This window comes from Phacochoerus africanus, chromosome 9 (assembly GCF_016906955.1).
Source record: "Phacochoerus africanus isolate WHEZ1 chromosome 9, ROS_Pafr_v1, whole genome shotgun sequence".
Classification (NCBI taxonomy): domain Eukaryota; kingdom Metazoa; phylum Chordata; class Mammalia; order Artiodactyla; family Suidae; genus Phacochoerus; species Phacochoerus africanus.
The window spans coordinates 119283541-119303037 of NC_062552.1; the positions used below are offsets into that span (position 1 = coordinate 119283541).

At 52.0% G+C, this 19497-nt stretch overlaps 1 protein-coding gene across 3 annotated transcripts in view; it reads right to left on the reverse strand.

Annotated features, from left to right (window-relative positions):
- The window catches only part of SYNE3 (spectrin repeat containing nuclear envelope family member 3), a 99851-nt gene that overhangs the window by 11550 nt on the left and 68804 nt on the right, over positions 1 to 19497 (reverse strand). For 2 of the 3 annotated variants that reach the window (XM_047794492.1, XM_047794491.1), the window contains 9 exons: positions 16565 to 16747; positions 15265 to 15408; positions 13900 to 14034; positions 10078 to 10239; positions 9759 to 9931; positions 9175 to 9304; positions 7500 to 7664; positions 2908 to 3057; positions 1561 to 1599 (listed from right to left, as the gene is read on the reverse strand). In XM_047794492.1, the coding sequence (XP_047650448.1) occupies positions 1561 to 1599; positions 2908 to 3057; positions 7500 to 7664; positions 9175 to 9304; positions 9759 to 9931; positions 10078 to 10239; positions 13900 to 14034; positions 15265 to 15408; positions 16565 to 16747 (1281 nt within the window). Of the gene's footprint in view, positions 1 to 1553; positions 1600 to 2907; positions 3058 to 7499; positions 7665 to 9174; positions 9305 to 9758; positions 9932 to 10077; positions 10240 to 13899; positions 14035 to 15264; positions 15409 to 16564; positions 16748 to 19497 lie in introns of all 3 variants that reach the window. The other variant, XM_047794493.1, reaches the window with a different exon arrangement.

Genomic DNA, 19497 nt, shown 5'->3' on the forward strand with positions numbered 1-19497 from the left:
GTGTAGGCCATCAGCTACAGTTCCATTCGACCCCTAGCCTGAGAACCTCCATATGCCCTGGGTGTGGCCTTAAAAAGACAAAACAAAAACAAAAACAAAAACAAAAACATGAACAGTAGGAGTTCCCGTTGTGGTTCAGTGGAACTGAATCTGACTAGGATCCATGAGGGTGTGGGTTTGATCCCTGGCCTCACTCAGTGGATCAGGGATCTGGCATTGCCATGAGCTGTGGTGTAGGTCACAGATGTGGCTCAGATCTGGCATTGCTGTGGCTGTGGTGTAGGCCAGCAGCTGCAGCTTCAACCGGACCCCTAGCCTGGGAAGTCCACATGCTGCACCTGTGGCTCTAAATTAAAAAAGAAAAGAGAATGAATAGTTCACATGAGCTTCAAAATTTGTTCATGGTATAAAGTCAGCATTGATGGTTCCATTTTACAGATGGGGAAAGTAAGCCGCAGGAGTCAAAGCAACTTGCCCAAGACCTCACAGCTGGTGGATGCGGGGCTCAGAGCACAGCGCTGGCCTCCTGACTCTGGTTCTCCCCCACCCCCACTCCAGCCCTGGGACACCTCTTGTCCTGTAGATGGAGACACGAATATGAGCTGGAGACCAAGAAGTGTGGGTGTACAGAGGCCTTGGGGACCCGACCACAGCACAAGGGGGCTGGAGGCCCCGGGGCTCTTTGGAACAGAGCCTACCAGAGGCACACGTCATCAGGAACCAACACTCGGCAGGACAACCAGCGCGCTCTCAGAAAAGGTGGCACTGGGGATTCAGTTTCCACGAGGCTTTTGCAGAAGTGAAGAGAGCCGTCAGGCCCCGGGCATGCTTGTTCCAAGGCACAGTGAGGAAGGTAGGCATGGGCTGAGGACTCAGAGGCCAGGGCCCTCTCAGGAGTCCTGTGCCTTCCCTGAATATGTCCCTCCAATCTGGCCGTGTCTGGCTTTCCTCATGCATAACACTGCGGCAGTGACACCTCCTGGGTGTCAATGGAACGCCCTAACCACGATTTGGCAGACTCCTGGCACACAGTGAATGATCAACACACAGCATCTAGAGTAATAATTATTATTCCTAATTATTGCTGTGATTACTGCTGCTAGTGTCATTGCTTTGCCCTGCAAGCCCTGCTCGTCACAGAAGGCCGAAGTGGAAACGCCGGCTGGTGGAACACAACGGACACAGCCACCCCCTCCTCTGTGTCCCCCCTGAGCCCCCTATGCCGTCTACTACTCAGGTGGCCTGGAACCCTCCAGGGTGCCTGGGACAGTCCTGGTTTAGGCCTGTCATCACAGATAATTATTAACAGGGTCCTGGATATTATCCAGGATGCTCACGTCTCCCAGGTCCTGTCACAGCCAAGTACATTTTGTGTGTCCCCGGGAGTCAGGGCCCTGGGGCCCAGGACAGTGCAGCCCAGAGCCAACGCCTCATACACCTTCCTCGGACTTCACGGAACCTTCCAGAAAGCCCAGGGGTCCTGCCCCAGCGACGCAGCCACCCCCCCTCCCCCAGACGCCCTGCCCTCTAGCTGAGCGGAGCAGATGGCAGACGCCGTACCTTTTGGAATCCAGTCGGCTCCCCTGGAGAACTCCCCGTCTGTTATTTTAGGGAAGGAGAGGAAACGGGGAAAAAAACGAAGTTAAGTGAGTGAAACTTAAATCCCAACAGAGCCTGTAATGGAATATTCATTTTGTCAGGGGAGTGTTTCTTTAAAACTCCTGGTCATCTGGACAGGCTGAACCAGCAGGTGATTCAATTTAATGAGCTTTTTAACGCACTTTGGGCCCAGGTGGGATTCCGTCTGGGAAGGCCTGGGCCAAGGCCACGGGCGTGCCGACCTGGCTGGGGCTGGGCTGACACCTAGTGGCTGACTTGGCTGCTTCAGGGCCAGCAAAGCTGGAGCCCCAGAGCTTGCAGCTCCAGGAGGCCACCCCCCACCCACCCACCCCCTCCTTGGGTGAAACCGTGTGCCTCAGTGTCCCTATCAGTTTTCAGGCAATAATAACAGCACCTCCTTTATAAAGCTGTAATGAGGACATAGCATTTAATAAAGGCCATTATTAATGTGGCTGTTACCATTATTTTGTGTGAGACCCAGGGGCCCAAAGGGAGAAGGTGTTTCCTCAATGTCACGAAGCAGGTTAGTGGAGGAGGGGCCCTAGATTTTAGGGGTCCCAGCGTCCACTCCAGGGTTCCCACCACCGTGCTTCCAACACCAGGGTGTGTCTGAAGCTGGCTTTGCCCCTTACTAGCCCAGTGAACTTGGCTGAGTTTTTTAATTCCTCAGAGTCTCAGCTCCCATCTGCAGGCTGGAGAGGCAATTACTCTGGTCAAGGGCTGCAGGAAGCACTAAATGGCAGTGCTTCCACCACTGACCCACGCAGGCACCAGCAAGTTTTTTTTCTTTGTCTTTTTACAGCTGCACCTGCAGCATATGGAGGTTCCCAGGCTGGGCATTGAATTGGAGCTGCAACTGCCGGCCTACTTCACAGCCACTGCAATACCAGATCCAAGCTGCATCTGCCACCTACACTGCAGCTTGTGACAACACCAGATCTTAAACTCACTGAGTGAGGAGGCCAGGGATCAAACCCTCAGCCTCACAGAGACTATGCCGGGTCCATGACCCGCTGAACCACAACAGGAGCTCCTGGAAACACTAAATGGGACGATACACATTCAGGTTTCAGGTGGGAAGGTAGCAAACCTGTCCTGATTGGAGCTCCTGTCTCTCTGAGTGGCAGGAAGGCCAATGACAAATTGCAAGTCAAGTGCCCAGGACCCATGAGTCTCCATGTGCTCTGAGTGTGTCTCAGCCTGGTCTGCAGAGACACAGGGTGGAGTGGATGTGGGCGGAGCTGTGTCTCCCCCGGGGCCTGGTCCCCGTGCATCCTGGGCACCTACCAGCAGGAGGCTGGAGTCCTTGAGTTTGGACTTGTACAGCATCCACCGGTAGCGCAAATCCTCCAGCTCATCCAAAGCCCCCCTCGCTGGTCCAAGACGAAGGAGGTTTTCAAAGAGATGCTGACCTTCTGGGACCCGAGCTTCCAGCTCCTAGAGGGAAAAGACAGGCTCGAGTGTAACTTCCAAACGGCCAAGGTGGCCCCACCTGGTTGGTCAGGAGGAGCCAGTCAACTGTCACTTAAGAAGCAGCCCACAGATCACATAAAGTGAGAATCCTCTCCATGCAAATGGAAGCCAAGGCCAGGCAGCTGCTCTCTGGGATGTTAGAGAGTGGACTCCAGTGTGAAAGGGGAGCTGTGGTGTCCACCGCCACGGTCACTTCCAGCTCTGGCAGTCTAGAACCAAGTCCTCCCATTAGCATCATTACAAAGTTCCCATTGTGACTCAGCGGTAATGAGCCCAGCAAGTATCCATGAAGTTGTGGGTTCGATCCCTGGCCTCCGTCAGTGGGTTAAGGATCTGGCATTGCCATGAGCCGTGGTGTAGGTCACAGACATGGCTTGGATCCTGCGTTGCTGTGGCTGTGGTGTAGGCCGGCAGCTGCAGCTCTGATTGGACCCCTAGCCTGGGAACTTCCATATGCCATAGGTGCGGCCCTAAAAAGCAAAAAAAAAAAAAAAAAAGAGTTACCATCATTATAAAAGCTACTGTTGTTGAACATGTCTCTCTGTTGGCCTTTTTACTCCGGGCAGAGTGATGTTGCGACTGGATGGATTTTTCTATCAAAATACAGTAACTTGTTCCCTAAGATGGCATCGTGGCATCTTGTGTCCTCAGGACTCTTGGGAGGTAGTGATGTGGGGATGCGGGGATGTGGTCTGGGCTCTAAATCTAAGAGCCTGAGCTTAAGTTCTGGCCTGAGGTCCTGGCTCTCTCCCATCCTGCCAGCTTCATGATTCAGGCACAAGCTTAGCTTCTCAGACCCCCCTAGAATAGGGGGTTCCACCCGAGCAAGGGAGCTTCCTCTGGGGAACTAAGTCACCTCTGATGTGCCTCAAGCCGGGTGGTGGTGGCAGGAGATAAAAGGAGTGGCTGCCATAGGAGGTAGGACACAGGGAGGAAGGACTTTGGCCAACTAGGTAATGGGAATTAAAGCTCTCGCCGAGGACAAAATATTAGAAACATCTTTAAGGCTTCAAAGAGTGAACAAAAGAGTGAGGCCAAACCAGGGAAAGGTTAAGATCCAGAGAAGTAAGCCTGGTGTCCAGACCCACTTTTGCCCGTAGGGCATTTGCCAGTCTGCACCAAGCAGCTGTGAAACACATCAGCCTCGTGGGGCTTGGGAGACAAGGTCAAATTCTGGACCCTGCAGAGGTGAAGCCTCTGGAGAAGCATCTCCTCTGGCTGACACACCTCAAGGGGAATCAGAAGTCACCTCAGACCTTGTTTGGGGTTGCAGCCCAGCTCCAAGTCATTTCAGGGGTCCAGGAAGCCTCACGTTTTGAAATTGGATTCAGTGGTTCCAGAATGATAAAGCCCGGCTTGCCTGGCCATCACAAACAGCCCTCTCTGGAGAACAGATTACCCTAAATCTCCAATTACTCTTATACGTATTTGTCAAGGACAAAGTCCAGCACACACTCAAAGCAGTCACACCCAGATACAAGACACCAAGAACAAGAAGAGGCAGACACAATACTTGACATTCCTAAAATGATGTGAGAGGCAATTATTACACACCCTGTGATAACAACTATGTCTACTGTGTTCAAAGAATTAAAAGACAAGCCTAGGAGTTCCCGCTGTGGCACAGTAGGTTAAGGACCTGGCATTGCTGCAGCTGTGGTGTAGGTCACAGCTGAGGCTCAGATTGGATCCCCTGCCCAGGAACTTCCCATATGCCCTGGGTGCAGCCGAAAAAAAAAAAAAATGATAAACCTAAAAATTTCAGCAAGGACCCAGAAGCTATAAAAAGTGGCAGAGAAGATTTTTTTAAAAAACCGAGTAGAATTTCTAGAACAGATAAATACAATATGCAGAGTTAAGAACATAACACATACAATAGCAAATGCGACACAGCTAAATCGAGTGGAAGATTGGCTAGGAAAAAACTACCTAGAAGACAATATGAAAAGATAAGAGGATGAAAAAACATACAAGGCAGGGTAAAGCATGTATGAGAAGAAATAATGTATGTTTATTAAAAAAAAAATTTTTTTTCTTTTTAGGGCTGCACCCATGGCATATGGAGGTTCCCAGGCTAGGGATCCAATCAGAGATGTGGCTTCCGGCCTACACCACAGCCACAGCAACGCCAGATCCGAGACGTGTCTGCGACCCACACCACAGCTCACGGCAACGCTGGATCCTTAACCCGTTGATCGAGGCTAGGGATTGAACCTGCAACCTCCTGGATATCAGCTGGGTTCCTTAACTGCTGAGCCGTGATGGGAGCTCCGAGAAGAAATAACATATGTTTAAATGGCATCTCAAAAGGTGAGAAGAAAGGGAGAGGCCGTGTTTTGACAGAATTTTCCAGAAAGACCCTAGGCCACAGATGCAAGAATCCAGATGCTTGACTCTCAGGCCAGAAAAATAAAAAGAAATCCAAACCTCTAATGTATCACGGTAAAATCACAGACAAATAAGGAAAAAGGGAGGTAGGCTTGGACTTGATTGAGAAAGGCCACGTGTGATATAAACTTGGCAGGCTCACACTGTGCTGAAAGGGTTTCCACTGGGGGGAGGACAAAGCCATGTTTAGGATTCTGAAGGACCACTCTGGCTATAGCGTGAGCATTATTGAGATGAGGAGCCAACAGGTAGGAGGCGGGCCAGTGGGAGGCCATTGCCACAATCAAAGTCAAAATAGATAAAAGCCTAGATTAAGACAGTGGTAGTGGGGGAAACAGCCCACGAATATTCAGGAGGTGGAATCAAGAAAGGTTGGCTACTAATTAGGTGTGGGAGTTAGACTGTCCCCTCGTGGTAGCTAGATTATTCCCTCAACCTGCCACATCCACGCCCTTTGCAATGTGATCTTGCAATACTTCCCATCAAGCGGCAGAGTCTATTTTCTCTCCCCTTGAATCTGGGCTGATCTTGTGACTTTCTTTGTCCACCAGGAAGCAGGGGAAGTGATGCTGTGCCAGTTCCTAGTCTAAGACTGAAAAGCACTTTTTTTAAAAAAAGTTTTTTCATTATAGTTGATTTATAGTGTTTGTCAATTTCTGCTGGACAGCAAAGTGGCCCAGCTATACATATATATACATATTTCTTTTTCTCACATTATCCTCCATCATGCTCCATCACAAGTGACTAGACAGAGTTCCCTGTGCTATACAGCAGGATCTCATTGCTTATCCACTCCAAATGCAGTAGTTTGCATCTACGAACCCCAAACTCCCAGTCCACCCCTCCCCCTCCCCCTCCCCCTTGGCAGCTACAAGTCTGTTCTCCACGTCTATGAGTTTTGGGGGGTTTTTTTTGTACATAGTTCATTTGTGCTATATAGATTCCAGATACAAGTGACATTGAAAAGGTTTTTGAGGCATTCTCCCACTCCCTCTCTGACCCTTCCTCTGCTCCGAGAAGCCCCGGCTGTCGTGCAGGAGAATAAGAGATGTGTAGTCCAACTCATCTCAAATAGCCCACCAGCCCCCGGAAGCACAGCCACCCTGCTCATCTACAAACAAAGGAGCTCAGCTAAGGTCAGAAGCACTGCCCGGCTGACCTCAGCCTCAATTACTGAACTTCAGAATCAAGAGCTAAATAAACAGTTGTTCTTTTAAGCTATAAACGGATGGAATGGCTTGTTACACAGCAAGAGTCAAGTGATAAGCGAGTCATGATTAGCGGTAATATTTTCCAAAGTCGGTGAATATAGCAGTAGGCTGCATGGAGGGATCAAGGGTTCTTTGAAAATATTTTGGGCGAGTTCCATTGTGGAGCAGCGGAAATGAACCCAACTAGGAACCATGAAGTTGCAGGTTCCATCCCTGGTCTCGCTCAGTGGGTTAAGGATCCGGCATTGCCATGAGTTGTGGTGTAGGTCGCAGACACGGCTCAGATCCCATGTTGCTGTGGCTGTGGTGTAGGCCAGCAAAAATAGCTCCGATTAGACCCCTAGCCTGGGAACCTCCATATGCCGCGGGTGCAGCCCTAAAAAAAGACAAAAGACAAAAAAAAATTGGTGTGGAGTTCCCTCTGCAGTGCAGTGGGGTAAGAATACAATTGCAGTGGCTCTGGTTGTTTCAGAAGCAAGGATTTGACACCCAGCAGCATAGGTTTGACACCCAGCCTGGTGCAGTGGATTAAAGGATCCAGCGTTGCCATAGCTGCGGCATAGGTCGTGGCTGGGGCTTGGATTCAAACCCTGGCCAGGGGAACTTCCATATGCCACAGGTGCAGCTGTAAATAAATAAATAAATAATGAAATATTTGAGCCAAAATGTTTAAAAACCATTATTTATGCACAAACCAGGAGAGCTCACCAGCTATGCATATGCTCCCTTTCTGGGAGGGCTCCCTGGCAGCAGTGTATCTTTGGGGGCAAAACCCGGGGAAAAGGGCGTTTTTCCTTGGGAACAAACCTGCAACTTTGTTTCTCTGGTCCTCAAGTCCTCGGCGGTGGCAGCTTTCATGGCGATGATTCTAACCAGCTTGGAATTTTCCACCTGCAACCAGAGCTCAAAGTTCCTCAGGAGCTGGGAGAAATCTTCGCGGCTGCCTTCTCCCTCCCGGAGCAGCGGACGTGCCTGCAGGAGCGCAGAGTGCGACCAAAGACTCAGAGCTTCTGCAAACAGCCCCCTGGGTGGAGTCCAACCCAGCAGATGGGTGGGGATGAGGAGGCCCCAGTGGTGAAGAGAGGCAGCTGGGGTGGCGGGGTAGGGTGGGGGGGGTGGGGGTGGGGTTTGAGGACTGCACCTCTACTCAATGTGGCCATGGTTAGGGGGCCAGGGATGTCCCTCACTGTCATCTTCCTCCCTGGTCTCCTGGAGGCAGCCAGCATCATCCCTTACAGGGCACCTTCTGCCACTTCTGCCCCCTCCAGGCTACACGGCCAGAGTGCTCTGTCTCAAATGCAAGCCTAGGAGTTCCTGCTGTGGTTCAGCAGAAAAGAATCCGACTAGTATCCATGAGGATGTGGGTGCGATCCCTGGCCTCGCTCAGTGGGTTAAGGATCCGGCGTTGCCGTGACCTGTGGTGTAGGTCGCAGACATGGCTCGGATCCTGTGCTGCTGTGGCTGTGGCGAAAGCTAGTGGTTACAGCTCTGATTTGACCCCTGGCCTGAGAACCTCCATGTGCTGCAGGTGCAGCCCTAAAAAGACTAAATAAATACATACATACATAAATAAATAAATAAAATGCGAGTCCATTTAGGTGAGCCTCATTCATACACTGTGGCGTCTCACACTCCTGGATGTGACTCCAGGGTCTCGGGTTCTGGCTCTGCCTGGCTCCACAGCCCGTGTCACCCGCCCCATCCTCGGAGCCCACAGCGGCGACCCGGCCCCCGTCCCGGTGCTCTCGCCCCCAGGTCTTTGCACACACCCGTCCTCTCCTCTCCTCGACCCCCGCTCAGCCGTGGGCCTCCCCCTGATGGTTCACCTCTTCTGGGAGGGCCGCGTTACCCCGGGACCAGCTCACAGTGCTCAGCCACAGGCCGCCGTGGCACCTACTGCCACGAACTGCCCGTCCCGGAAACCCTGATTCTATTCCCTTGGTTCCCGGCTCCTTGGTCCTCAAAATGTGCCCTGAGGCCCAGCAGCGGAGATAATGTGGGGCCCTTAACCCACTGAGCCACAATGGGAACTCCCTGATTCTATTCTTTTAAAGCTAGTCAAGGGAAGGGATATATGATACTAGGTAGTTAGGTTAGTTCTTTTTACAAAATACAGCGTAGGGCACAAGCAAGTCCCATCTTGGGTGCTTTCCGTTTGCAATCCGGGGTGGCAGGAAGCTTCCAACCTTGACACCCTCCTCCCTTCAAGGAGAGCACGCAGGATTTCTGTGGGTGAGGCTGGTCTGTCCAAAGGATGCCTTCCCTGTGTGAACCCTGGGTCTGGGGTCTCTGGGACCCTCTGTCCGGTGGCACACGGAGCCCCAGTACCACAGCCGGGCAAGCTCCCCTGAGATGGGAGGTGGCCCAGTCCTGAGCTGAGCAAGGGGTCCCAGGCAGGGAGGCTACTTTGCTGGAGACACTTTCCAACCATCAACTGACTCGGGACCTGGTCCCTCCCCGGAAGCCCCACTGGACGACTCACCCGACGGTGATGTCGGGAAATGAGATCCGTGGGGGTGATGAGAAACCCAGTCTTTGGAATGTTGTTGGTGAAAATCATTTTCTTCCCTGAATCCACTTCCGTCCTCTGCAGCTGCTGGTTTCTGATGAGGCTGAGAAGACAAATCAGCCGAGTTCAACATGATGAAGTGATGAGGACTCCCAGGTCACGGGAGAAGTCACAGCAGGAGCTGACTTCTGCTCGGGACAGTCTGTGCCCGTCCTTTAGCTTCGTTGGAACATCCCAGGGCACCTGCATTTCCAGTTTCCTCCTCGGGACACACAGGACCACCATCGAGGTGTATAGACCCACCGACACAGGTGAGGCCCAAGCCCGAAGGGGCTGGAGGCTAACTCCCAAGCTGGGACATGTCCCTGCTCCTAGTGCACCTGCTACAATTGCCTGGAGATGCCTGGAGGCACTTGGCACCATACCTGGCACCACGCCTGGCACGCAGCAGAACCCCAGCCAGCCATCTCTTCTGGAGGCACGACTGAGCTCTCCCTGGATGGGAAGGGCAGGGGGGATTGTCTGGGACCAGGCTCAGAGCCAAGAGGTCATCTTACCTCAGCAGGCTTTCCTCCAGCAGCCTCAGGGCCCCCCACGACTCCGCCAGCTCCGCCAGCTCCTCCTGGACCATGGCGGCCCCCTCCGGAGAAGACTTCTCCATCACCAGCCGCCCGAGGGCTTCGATCAGGGGCAGCTGGGCCTCCTTCTCTGGGAGCTTGGCCAGCAGTCTCTGAAGGACACACGGACACACAGACACAATATGGTGTTAAGGAAGGGGGCCTCTGGTCCCCAGTAGGAGAGCACTAGCCCCCAGACCTGCTTTTGGGGGGTGCAGGGAGGGAATCTGCCCCCTGGGGGTGAGAAGAGCCACCTTACCTCGGCCTCAGCCTCTCGGGACTGAGCATCCCACGGACCCAGGTACCCCCGGTGGGCCTCCAGCTTCTGAGTGAGCACGGCGAGCCAGTGCCGCAGCTCCAGCAGCTGGTGGCTGAAGGTGCAATGCTCCCGTACGCTCTGCTGGCACCTGTCCACGAGGTCCTGCAGCAAGCACAGCCCCAGGGGCCCAGGCTGAGACCTTGGGCCACCCCACCCTGCAGAGCCCCCAGCTCTGCCCAAGCCCAGAGGCACCATGGTCCACCAGGACCTCACCCAGCTGGCCCTCCTTTCTGCACGGTGCCAGGAACTTAACCCTGAAAGACCAACTCGGGTATAAAGCGCCTCTCAGAAAGTACCAAGTCTGCACGAGGATGTGGGCAGTGGGAACTCCCGGCCACACCCCATGGGGTGTAAACTGGTACCACCACCTGGGAAGACTGAGGTTGGCATCTAATAAAACCGGATACAGGCATCCCTATGAATGAACCATTTCACCCCTGGGTGTAAACCAATAGATGCGAACACACCTTCACCAAAAGGCATGCGTGTGCTGTTGCCCACAAGAACTCCAAACTGGAAACGACCCAAGTGCCATCAGTAGTTGGATAAATGCACTATGATACTTGCACGTGATGGACTATTTCGCCACAGCAAGAATGAGCAATCTACATAGAATCTAGTGCGACGCTACAGAAGGATTTACAACCACACGTGGAGACCTAAGAGCTGGACACAAAATAAAACATTCTGCCTGATTCCATTGAAGTCACATATACAACAGGCAAATTCAATCAAGGCTGTGCCAAGTCGAAGGTCAGGGTTACCTTCAGGAGTGGGCAATAACTAGAAGGGGCACGAAGGGAGGTATTTTTCTGTGTCTCGGTGCTGGTAATGCAGACGTGTTGTTTTTAAAAACATATCAAGCTGCATACTTAGATGTTCACTTTTCTGTCTATGATTATACAGACGCTGGCTGACAGCACTGGATGCCAGGCCCACTTGGAGCTGGGGACTCTCCTGCACTCTCACTGCCACTGTCCTCTCCTATCCCTTGTGCACCAACATTGGACCCAGTGCTTAAATGGCCACTCCCTTGCTTGGTGGGGTACGTACCCCCTGGGGGTTGGGGGGGGTAGGAATATCACCTGGGCTGAGCTGAGCCGGAAGTGCTTATTAGAACTTATTAGACCTAGGCGTTCCCGTCGTGGCGCAGTGGTTAACGAATCTGACTGGGAACCATGAGGTTGCGGGTTCGGTCCCTGCCCTTGCTCAGTGGGTTAAGGATCCGGCGTTGCCGTGAGCTGTGGTGTAGGTGGCAGATGCAGCTCGGATCTCATGTTGCTGTAGCTCTGGTGCAGGCTGGAGGCTACAGCTCCGATCTGACCCCTAGCCTGGGAATCTCCATATGCCGCGGGAGCGGCCCAAGAAATAGCAAAAAAAAAAAAAGACAAAAAAAAGAACTTATTAGACCTAAAAAGCACTGAGCACCAACATAATAAAAGAGAGGCATACTTCTTTGAAGAAGTATTTAAACAATTAATACAGGAGTTTCCATTGTAGATCAGCAGGTCGCATCCATTAGGATACCTGACTAGTGTCCATTAGGATGCGGGTTCAATCCCTGGCCTCGCTCAGTGGGTTAAGGATCTGGCGTTGCCACAAGCTGCAGTGCAGGTCACAGCTGCGGCTCAGATCTGGCGTTGCTGTGGCTGTGGCGTGGACCTGCAACTGCTGCTCTGATTTGATCCCAACCCCAGGAACTTCCACACGCTGCAGGTGTGGGCCTAAGAGGGAGAAAAACCAAACCAAACCAACAAAACCAAAATAAAAAACGCCAGACCAATAACTAAAGAAGTATGAAAGAATTAGAATAGCACCATTTTGCCACCCTTACGATGCTCAGCTAATGCCGTTTCTAATTATTATAACGATCCCTGAGCTCACCACTTGCGCGTCCGCATGAAAACTGCTGTCTGCTGCTTCTGCGGGCTCTGTGGCCCCTGAGCAAGGGCAGTGATTCCTATTTCCTGACCTCCAGGGCCTCACCCTTGAGACCCCCTCGCTGCTAATTTATGAAATGGAATGAAATGTATTCATCTAGACCTAGTGCCTCATTCAAGACCAACGACACAGAACGGCCCCACATCCCAGAAGGTCGTCCCCTGTCCTGCCAACATCCGCAAAGGCAGAAACCTGTTTATCGTGACCAGAGCTTAGACTCTGACTCCAGTAATTTCATCACTAGAGGCATTTGTGGCTACCAAGCCCATTCTGACCACCTCCTAATGTCTCTGGCCATCTTAGAGCGCTTCTTTATTGAAAGGCATTATTTTATTTTTAAACTGAGGTATAGTTGATTTACAATGTTTTGCGTGTACAGCAAAGCAAGTCAGTTATCTATTTATCCATCTATCTGTATTCTTTTTTCAGATTCTTTTCTATTAGAGTTGTAATAACAATGCATTATTTTATTATAATTACTCTCCTTTTACTTCTCTTTTTGATGAGACAGAAAGCATTATATTAAATTTTAAAATTATGAATTTCAGGATGGCAAAGAGGATGTCAGGAATATTGGTTATTAATAGGGCATGGGAGTTCCCGTTGTAGCACAATGGTTGGCAAATCCGACTAGGAACCATGAGGTTGCGGGTTCGGTCCCTGCCCTTGCTCAGTGGGTTAACGATCCGGCGTTGTGGCTGTGAGCTGTGGTGTAGGTTGCAGGCGCGGCTCGGGTCCTGCGTTGCTGTGGCTCTGGCGTAGGCTGGTGGCTACAGCTCCGATTAGACCCCTAGCCTGGGAACCTCCATATGCCGTGGGAGTGGCCCAAGAAATAGCAAAAAGACAAAAAAAAAAAAATAGGGCATGCAAAAAAAAAAAAAAGACATTCCCATTGTGTGGCGCTGTGGAAATGAATCCAACCAGCATCCATGAGGATGTGGGTTCGATCCCTGGCCCCGCTCAATGGGGTCGGTGATCCGGTGTTGCCATGAGCTGTGGCATAGGTCGCAGACACGACTCAGATCTGGTGTTGCTGTGGCTGTGGTGTGGGCCAGCCAGTGGCTACAGCTCCGATTCAACCCCTAGCCTGGGAACGTCCATGCCATGGTGGGTGTGGTCCTAAAAAGCAATAAATAATTTTTTTAAATAAAAATAAAATAAAATAGGGCATGCAGGATCCGGAAGGGTGGCAAATTCTGCCTTTGATGAGTTTTCTTGAGGCGTGACTGCCTGAGAGCCAGCTTTGCACACCTGGGCCACTCATTACAAATCAGACCCAGGACGCCATTTGAATCAGTACTAGGGTGGGGCCTGGAGCGTACATTTCAGCTTGTCCTCAGGCCAGTCTGAAGGACCCATCCCTACCACATCCACATCCCACGACCATAGCGGCATCCATCCCGTGCAGACGCCAGAAAAGATCTAGGCGGCCACTAGAGGGCACTGCAGACACAGCCACCAGGACCCACCTTTCCACCTGGTACAGCAAACATGTGATGGGGCTCCTGCATGTACAGCCTGGTGGCTCTTTGGCCTCCTGGCACATGCGGAATTGTGTATTTAACATGTCGCTGATTTGTTGTCCTGCCCACTAGAACTTAAACTCCAGGAAAGCAGGAGCCTTGGCTGTCCTGCTCATGCTGCCTGCATCCTTAGGGCCCAGAGCACTGCCTGGCATACAGGAGGCACTCGATAATTGCTGAATGGATGAGGAAGGGAAGAAAAGAAGGGAGGAAGAAGAAGAAGGGTTGGAAGGAACAAAGGATGCAAAGAGGGACAGTGTCAGATTCCAGGAGCACAGACCCTCGGCCAGCTCCTCACCTCCAGGGACCTGTGCAGGGCCTGGTAGTCGGCAGAAAGCTGGTCCATTTTGTGCTGGTGGTTGGGGTTGTCCTGGATCAGAGACCGCGTGGCCTCCACCTGCGCCCCCAGGTCCAGCCCCTCCTCCTGCAGCCCCTGCAGTAGAGGAAGGAACGAGTGGGGAGGCTGGTGGGGGAGGGGTGGGGGAGGGGCTCGGAGTGGGAGAAACTACTTGGGAGGGTCCAGGGGTGGCGGGACCCCTCCGCTCCATCCACTGGACCACATGGCTGTCTGTCTGATGGGCCCACTCTCAGGACTGGCGAGAATCTTTAAAATGAGATGAAAATACTCTTGAGACACCACGGAAATAAGCTGCTTAAGACCAGAAGGTGTCTTTGGGGGACAGACTTGCGTCTGGACTCATACTTGAATGGTTATGAATGATCCTATTCCAGCTGTAGTTTTAAAGCCCCAAATGCACCACTTTTAATGTCTTTCAAAGAACACTCCCAGATTATGTATGAACCGTGCCTGGATTTTAAAAAGATAATTGTTTGAGTTCCCGCTGTGGCTCAGCAGGTTAAGAACCTGACTAGTATCCCTGAGGACGCGGGTTCGATCCCTGGCCTTGCTCAGTGGGTTAAGAATCTGGCATTGCTATGAGCTGTGGCCTAAGTCTCAGATGCAACTTGGATCCAGAGTTGCTGTGGCTGTGGCGTAGGCCAGCAGCTGCAGTTCTGATTCAGTCCCTAGCCTGGGAACCTCCATATGCCACGGGTGCAGCCCTAAAAATAAAAAATAAATATATAAAAAGATAATTGCTGTTTCACATACATTTTAAAAATCAGCAAGCTCCTTATCCAGCCAACAACGACTGGTGATGTATAGTTCCTGTGTTTTAAAACAGCTTTTTTTTTTTTTTTTTTTTGCTGCGCCCATGACAAGTGGAAGTTCCCAGGCCAGGGATCGACCTCATGCCAACATAACCCGCTACACCTCAAGAAAACTCTTAAAACAGTTATTTTTAATCCCCAAGTTGTTTATTTAACTGAAGGCTAAATTAGGACTCACTAGGAACACCTAGCAAAGCAACGCTGAAAACAAATATCCACGTTAGACTTTGGAACCATAGAGCAGGAAAAGCAGAGCTTATCATTTTTTTAGGCTCCAGGATCAGCTGTTTGGAGGTGCTAAAGGCCTCGCAGAAGCCGGGAACTAACAGGTACATCTATCAGCAGCGGTTCAGTTTAGCTAAAAGGTCAGATCTCAAGGAAGGTCTAGATTTCTGGCTGGGGCCGGCTCTGCTGGGTACCGTTACTGCAGGGGGCGGGGGCAGCTTCTAGGTGCACCTGAGCAGAGGTGACTCAGGCCCCACAGACCTCTTACCTGCAACCTTGAAAGCTGGGCCTGTTTTCCAGGAAGATCCCGCTGAAGCCCATTCTCGGCCTGGATCCTGATTCGGAGGTCCAAGAGCTTTTTCTGCAGGGGTTCAAAAGCCGCCCCGAAATCTTTGTGCTGAGCGAGCGAGCTCTGCGGGGACAGAACAGGCAGTAGGCTCATCAGTTTTCCTGCAGGGCTCCCTGTGATCCAGACTGGACTGACCTTCACAGACCTGCGGCTCTTTCACCAGCCTACCCCTGACCGGCTCAGAATCACTCGGGCATCACCCCCTCCAGGAAGCCTTCCTGGAGCCCTCAAGGGGGAGGGATGCCCCTCTTTAGAGTCACCCTGCTGTCCTCACCTGACAGTTGTTCTGCCTCTAGAACAGGGGCTGGCAAACTACATCTAGTACCACACACCCCAAGACCCAGCAGAGGCCTGTGTTTGTAAATAAAGTTTTATTGGCACATAGCCACACCCATGCACTTACAGTGGCTTTCATGCTGCAAGGGTAGAAGCTGCAACAGAGACCATCTGTCCTGCAAACCCTAAGATGTTTGCTAAATATTTGCTACGTATAGACTGGTTGAGGCCAAGGATGCGATGCTCTTCGTGGGTGCAGGGCCCCTGGTCAGCGTGTCCACAGGTCGCTGCCTTCATCAGCCTTATCACCACCAGATGCTCAGCAAACATTTGCTACGTAAAGGAATAAACTAGCCACAGTATCCTATGCGACGTCTTTGATTTCCTGTGGCCATTTAGTAGTGTGTCCCTAATAATACTGGCTTCCAGCTCTCCGGGGTTTAAAGTTTGCAAGTGTTTTTCTCTGTACGCCCCCCCCCAGCCCCGCCTTTTTTTTTTTTTTTTTGGCTACACTCAATGGCATACGGAAGTTCTGGGGCCAGAAATCAAGTGTCTGGATCCTTTAACTCACTGTGCCGGGCCGGAGATCAAACCCATGCCTCAGCAGCAACCCGAGCCACTGCAGAGACAATGCCAGATCCTTAACCCCCGGTGCACAGCGGTAACTCCTGGCTGCGTCTTCTTATCTGACAGCCCCCAGCTCTCTGGGGGAGACAGTCCGATTTGATCTGTGTAGAAGGGTGTTGGGGGACAGAGGCAGGAGGCAGACAGGCGAGAAGGCGGGGTGGTAATCCTACTCAGATTAGAGGGGAGGGGCCTGGGGTGGTGGGGACCAAGAGCCATGGCCAGGGCTGTGGCTGCCGGTGGAGCTGGGGCCAGAAGGCACAGCTGGCCCTCTCTGGAAGGCCAGGCCGAGGGCAGAGGGCCAGCCGGCCGTGCTCACCTGCAGTTTGCTCTTCCTCTGAAGGAGACGGTTGTGCAGCAAGTCCCTGTCCCTCACGGAGGTGGCCACCTGCTCCAGGAGGGCCGTGGCTCTCTCTTGGCCAAAGACACCGCCCAGCAGGTCTTTCTTCAGCTGCAGTATCGTCAGCTGCTCCTTCAGGCGGGAGCTTTCTGCCAGGGCCGCCTGCGGGCGACAAGGTCTCCGTCAACTGCAGAATACGGGGAAGGGGGAGGCGGGGCCAGAAGTGCACCTGTTCAGGCTGCACCTGCACAGGAGGCTGGGCCTTGGTGCTGGTTTCCAAGGAAGCAGCAAACATAAGGAGAAACAGGCTGGCAGGAATGCGGTGGGAGGCCCCGAAGGTCGGGGTCATTCCGATTCCTCTTTCATCCCCCACATCCATCTTATGACCAAAGCCCGAGCAAGAATTCTACCTCCTACGTGCCTCGGAAATCCATCCCGTCTCCATCCCACCGCCACTGACTGTGACACACCCCCAGCCTTGCTCACCTGGACCCCAGCTGCTCCTGACCGCCTGCTGGAACGAGCAAGGCCTCTTGACACCCTGACTTTGGATGTTTAGCTTCTAGAACTTTGGATTTTTTTGGCCTGCTTTTTGTTTGTTTGTTTTTCCTTTTTAGGGTGGCATGTGTGACATATGGAGGTTCCCGGGCTAAAGGTCAAATCAGAGCGGCAGCTGCCGGCCTACACCACAGCCACAGCAACACTGGATCCGAGACACATGTGTGATCTCAGCTACAGCTCACGGCAACGCTGGATCCTTAGCCCACTGAGTGAGGCCAGGGATCGAACCTGCATCCTCATGGATACTAGCCAAGTTCTAAACCCGCTGAGCCACAACAGGAACTCCCTAGCTTCGAGAATGTTGAAAGAATGAACGTCTGTTGCCAGGTTTGGGTGCTTTGTTACGGCGGCTCGCAGGAATGGGTACACCAGCTATGCCCAGCTTTTGGCTGGATGTTGCAGACCCAGAGGCCGCTCCGAGATTAGATGCCCGAGCTGAGTCAAGAAATGAGAAGGCTGGCAAGTGGCAGCTCCGGCCTGTGAAATCTGTCCTGCCCGGGTGATGCAAGATGCACTCCCAACCAGCCAACAGTGTTCACATGGGCACAAAGTCCTGGGCCCACGTGTTCCAACCCGCTGCTCCGTGATGTTCCCGAACAGAGTCCTGGGTCAAGTCCTAGAAAAACAGGAACTCCATCCTGCCTCAGGGAGGCCCTGGTTTGCCTTCTGCCCCAGAAAGGACAGGACGAAACAGAATGGTGACAAGGTAAGGAAAATCAGACAAGTTTTTTGTTTTTGTTTTTTGGGGTTTTTTTTTTTTTTTTTTTTTGCTTTTTAGAGCCGCACCTGCGGCATATAGAGGTTCCCAGGCTAGGGGTCTAATCGGAGCTACAACTGCCGGCCCACACCACAGCCACAGCAATGTCAGGATCCAAGCTGAGTCTGCAACCTACACCACAGCTCACGGCAATGCCGGATCCCTGACCCACTGAGCGAGGCTGGGGATCAAACCCGCATCCTCATGGATTCTAGTCAGATTCGTTTCCACTGCACCATGAAGGGAACTCCCCAGACAAGATTTTGACAGGAGGTCAAAGCCAGCCCTGTTACTTAATGGCTGTGTGACCTTGAGCCAGTGGCTTCCCCTCTGGGAGACTCGGTTTCCTCAATGGTCAAATGAGAATAATTATTCTGCTGCCCCCCAAAGCTGTTTCCAGGAGGCAAAGTGAAAATGGAGGAGAGCATTAGGTCTGGCCCTGGCTCTGCCTGCCTTGAGCAGCCTGACCTTGAACAAGCACCTTAACTTCTTCTGGTTCCTCATCAGTAAAATGAGGAAAAGGTAGAAATGGAAACAAAAATCCGTGAACACAGATTTTCAACATGTTAATTATGACCATGAAAACTGGAAACAATCTAGGAGTTCCCTCTGTGGCTCAGTGGAATTGAACCTGACTGGTATCCATGAGGATGCGGGTTCGATCCCTGACTTCACTCAGTGGGTTAAGGATCCAGCGTTGCAGACTCGGCTCTGATGTTGCTGTGGCTGTGGTGCAGGCCAGCAGCTGTAGCTCCGATTCCACCCCTAGCCTGGGAACCTTGATATGCCACAGGTACAGCCCTAAAAACTAAAGAAAGAAAGCAAGAAAAGAAGGAAGGAAGGAAAAGAAAAGAAAATTGGAAATGATCTAAACAATCTAATTGCAGATCTTTTAAAAAAATAATGTCATGGAGTTCCCGTCGTGGCGCAGTGGTTAACGAATCCGACTAGGAACCATGAGGTTGCGGGTTCGGTCCCTACCCTTGCTCAGTGGGTTAAGGATCCGGCGTTGCCGTGAGCTGTGGTGTAGGTTGCAGCAGCGGCTCGGATCCCGCGTTGCTGTGGCTCTGGCGTAGGCCAGTGGCTACAGCTCCGATTCGACCCCTAGCCTGGGAACCTCCATATGCCACGGGAGCGGCCCAAAAAATAGCAAAAAAAAAAAATAATAATAATAATAATGTCATGCCCCCAAACGGAATATTCTGCCACCATTTGAAGTGACAACTTTATTGACCCATTTTAAAAGATGCTGAGAGTTCCCGTCATGGCTCAGTGGTTAACGGACCTGACTAGCAACCATGAGGACGCGGGTTCAATTCCTGGCCTCGCTCAGTGGATTAAGGATCTGGCATTGCCATGAGCTGTGGTGCAGGTTGCAGAGCAGCTTGGATCTGGTGTTGCTGTGGCTGTGGTGTAGGCCGGCAGCTACAGTTCTGACTCAACCTCTAGCCTGGGAACCTTCATATGCCTTGGGTTTGGCCCTTACAAAAAAAAAAAAAAAAGGAAAGAAAGAAAGGAAAATTCTCTAAAAGATGCTGAGAAAAAGTTCCTATGTGTCAACTGAAAATATCAGAACATAGAGCTCTATGTCATG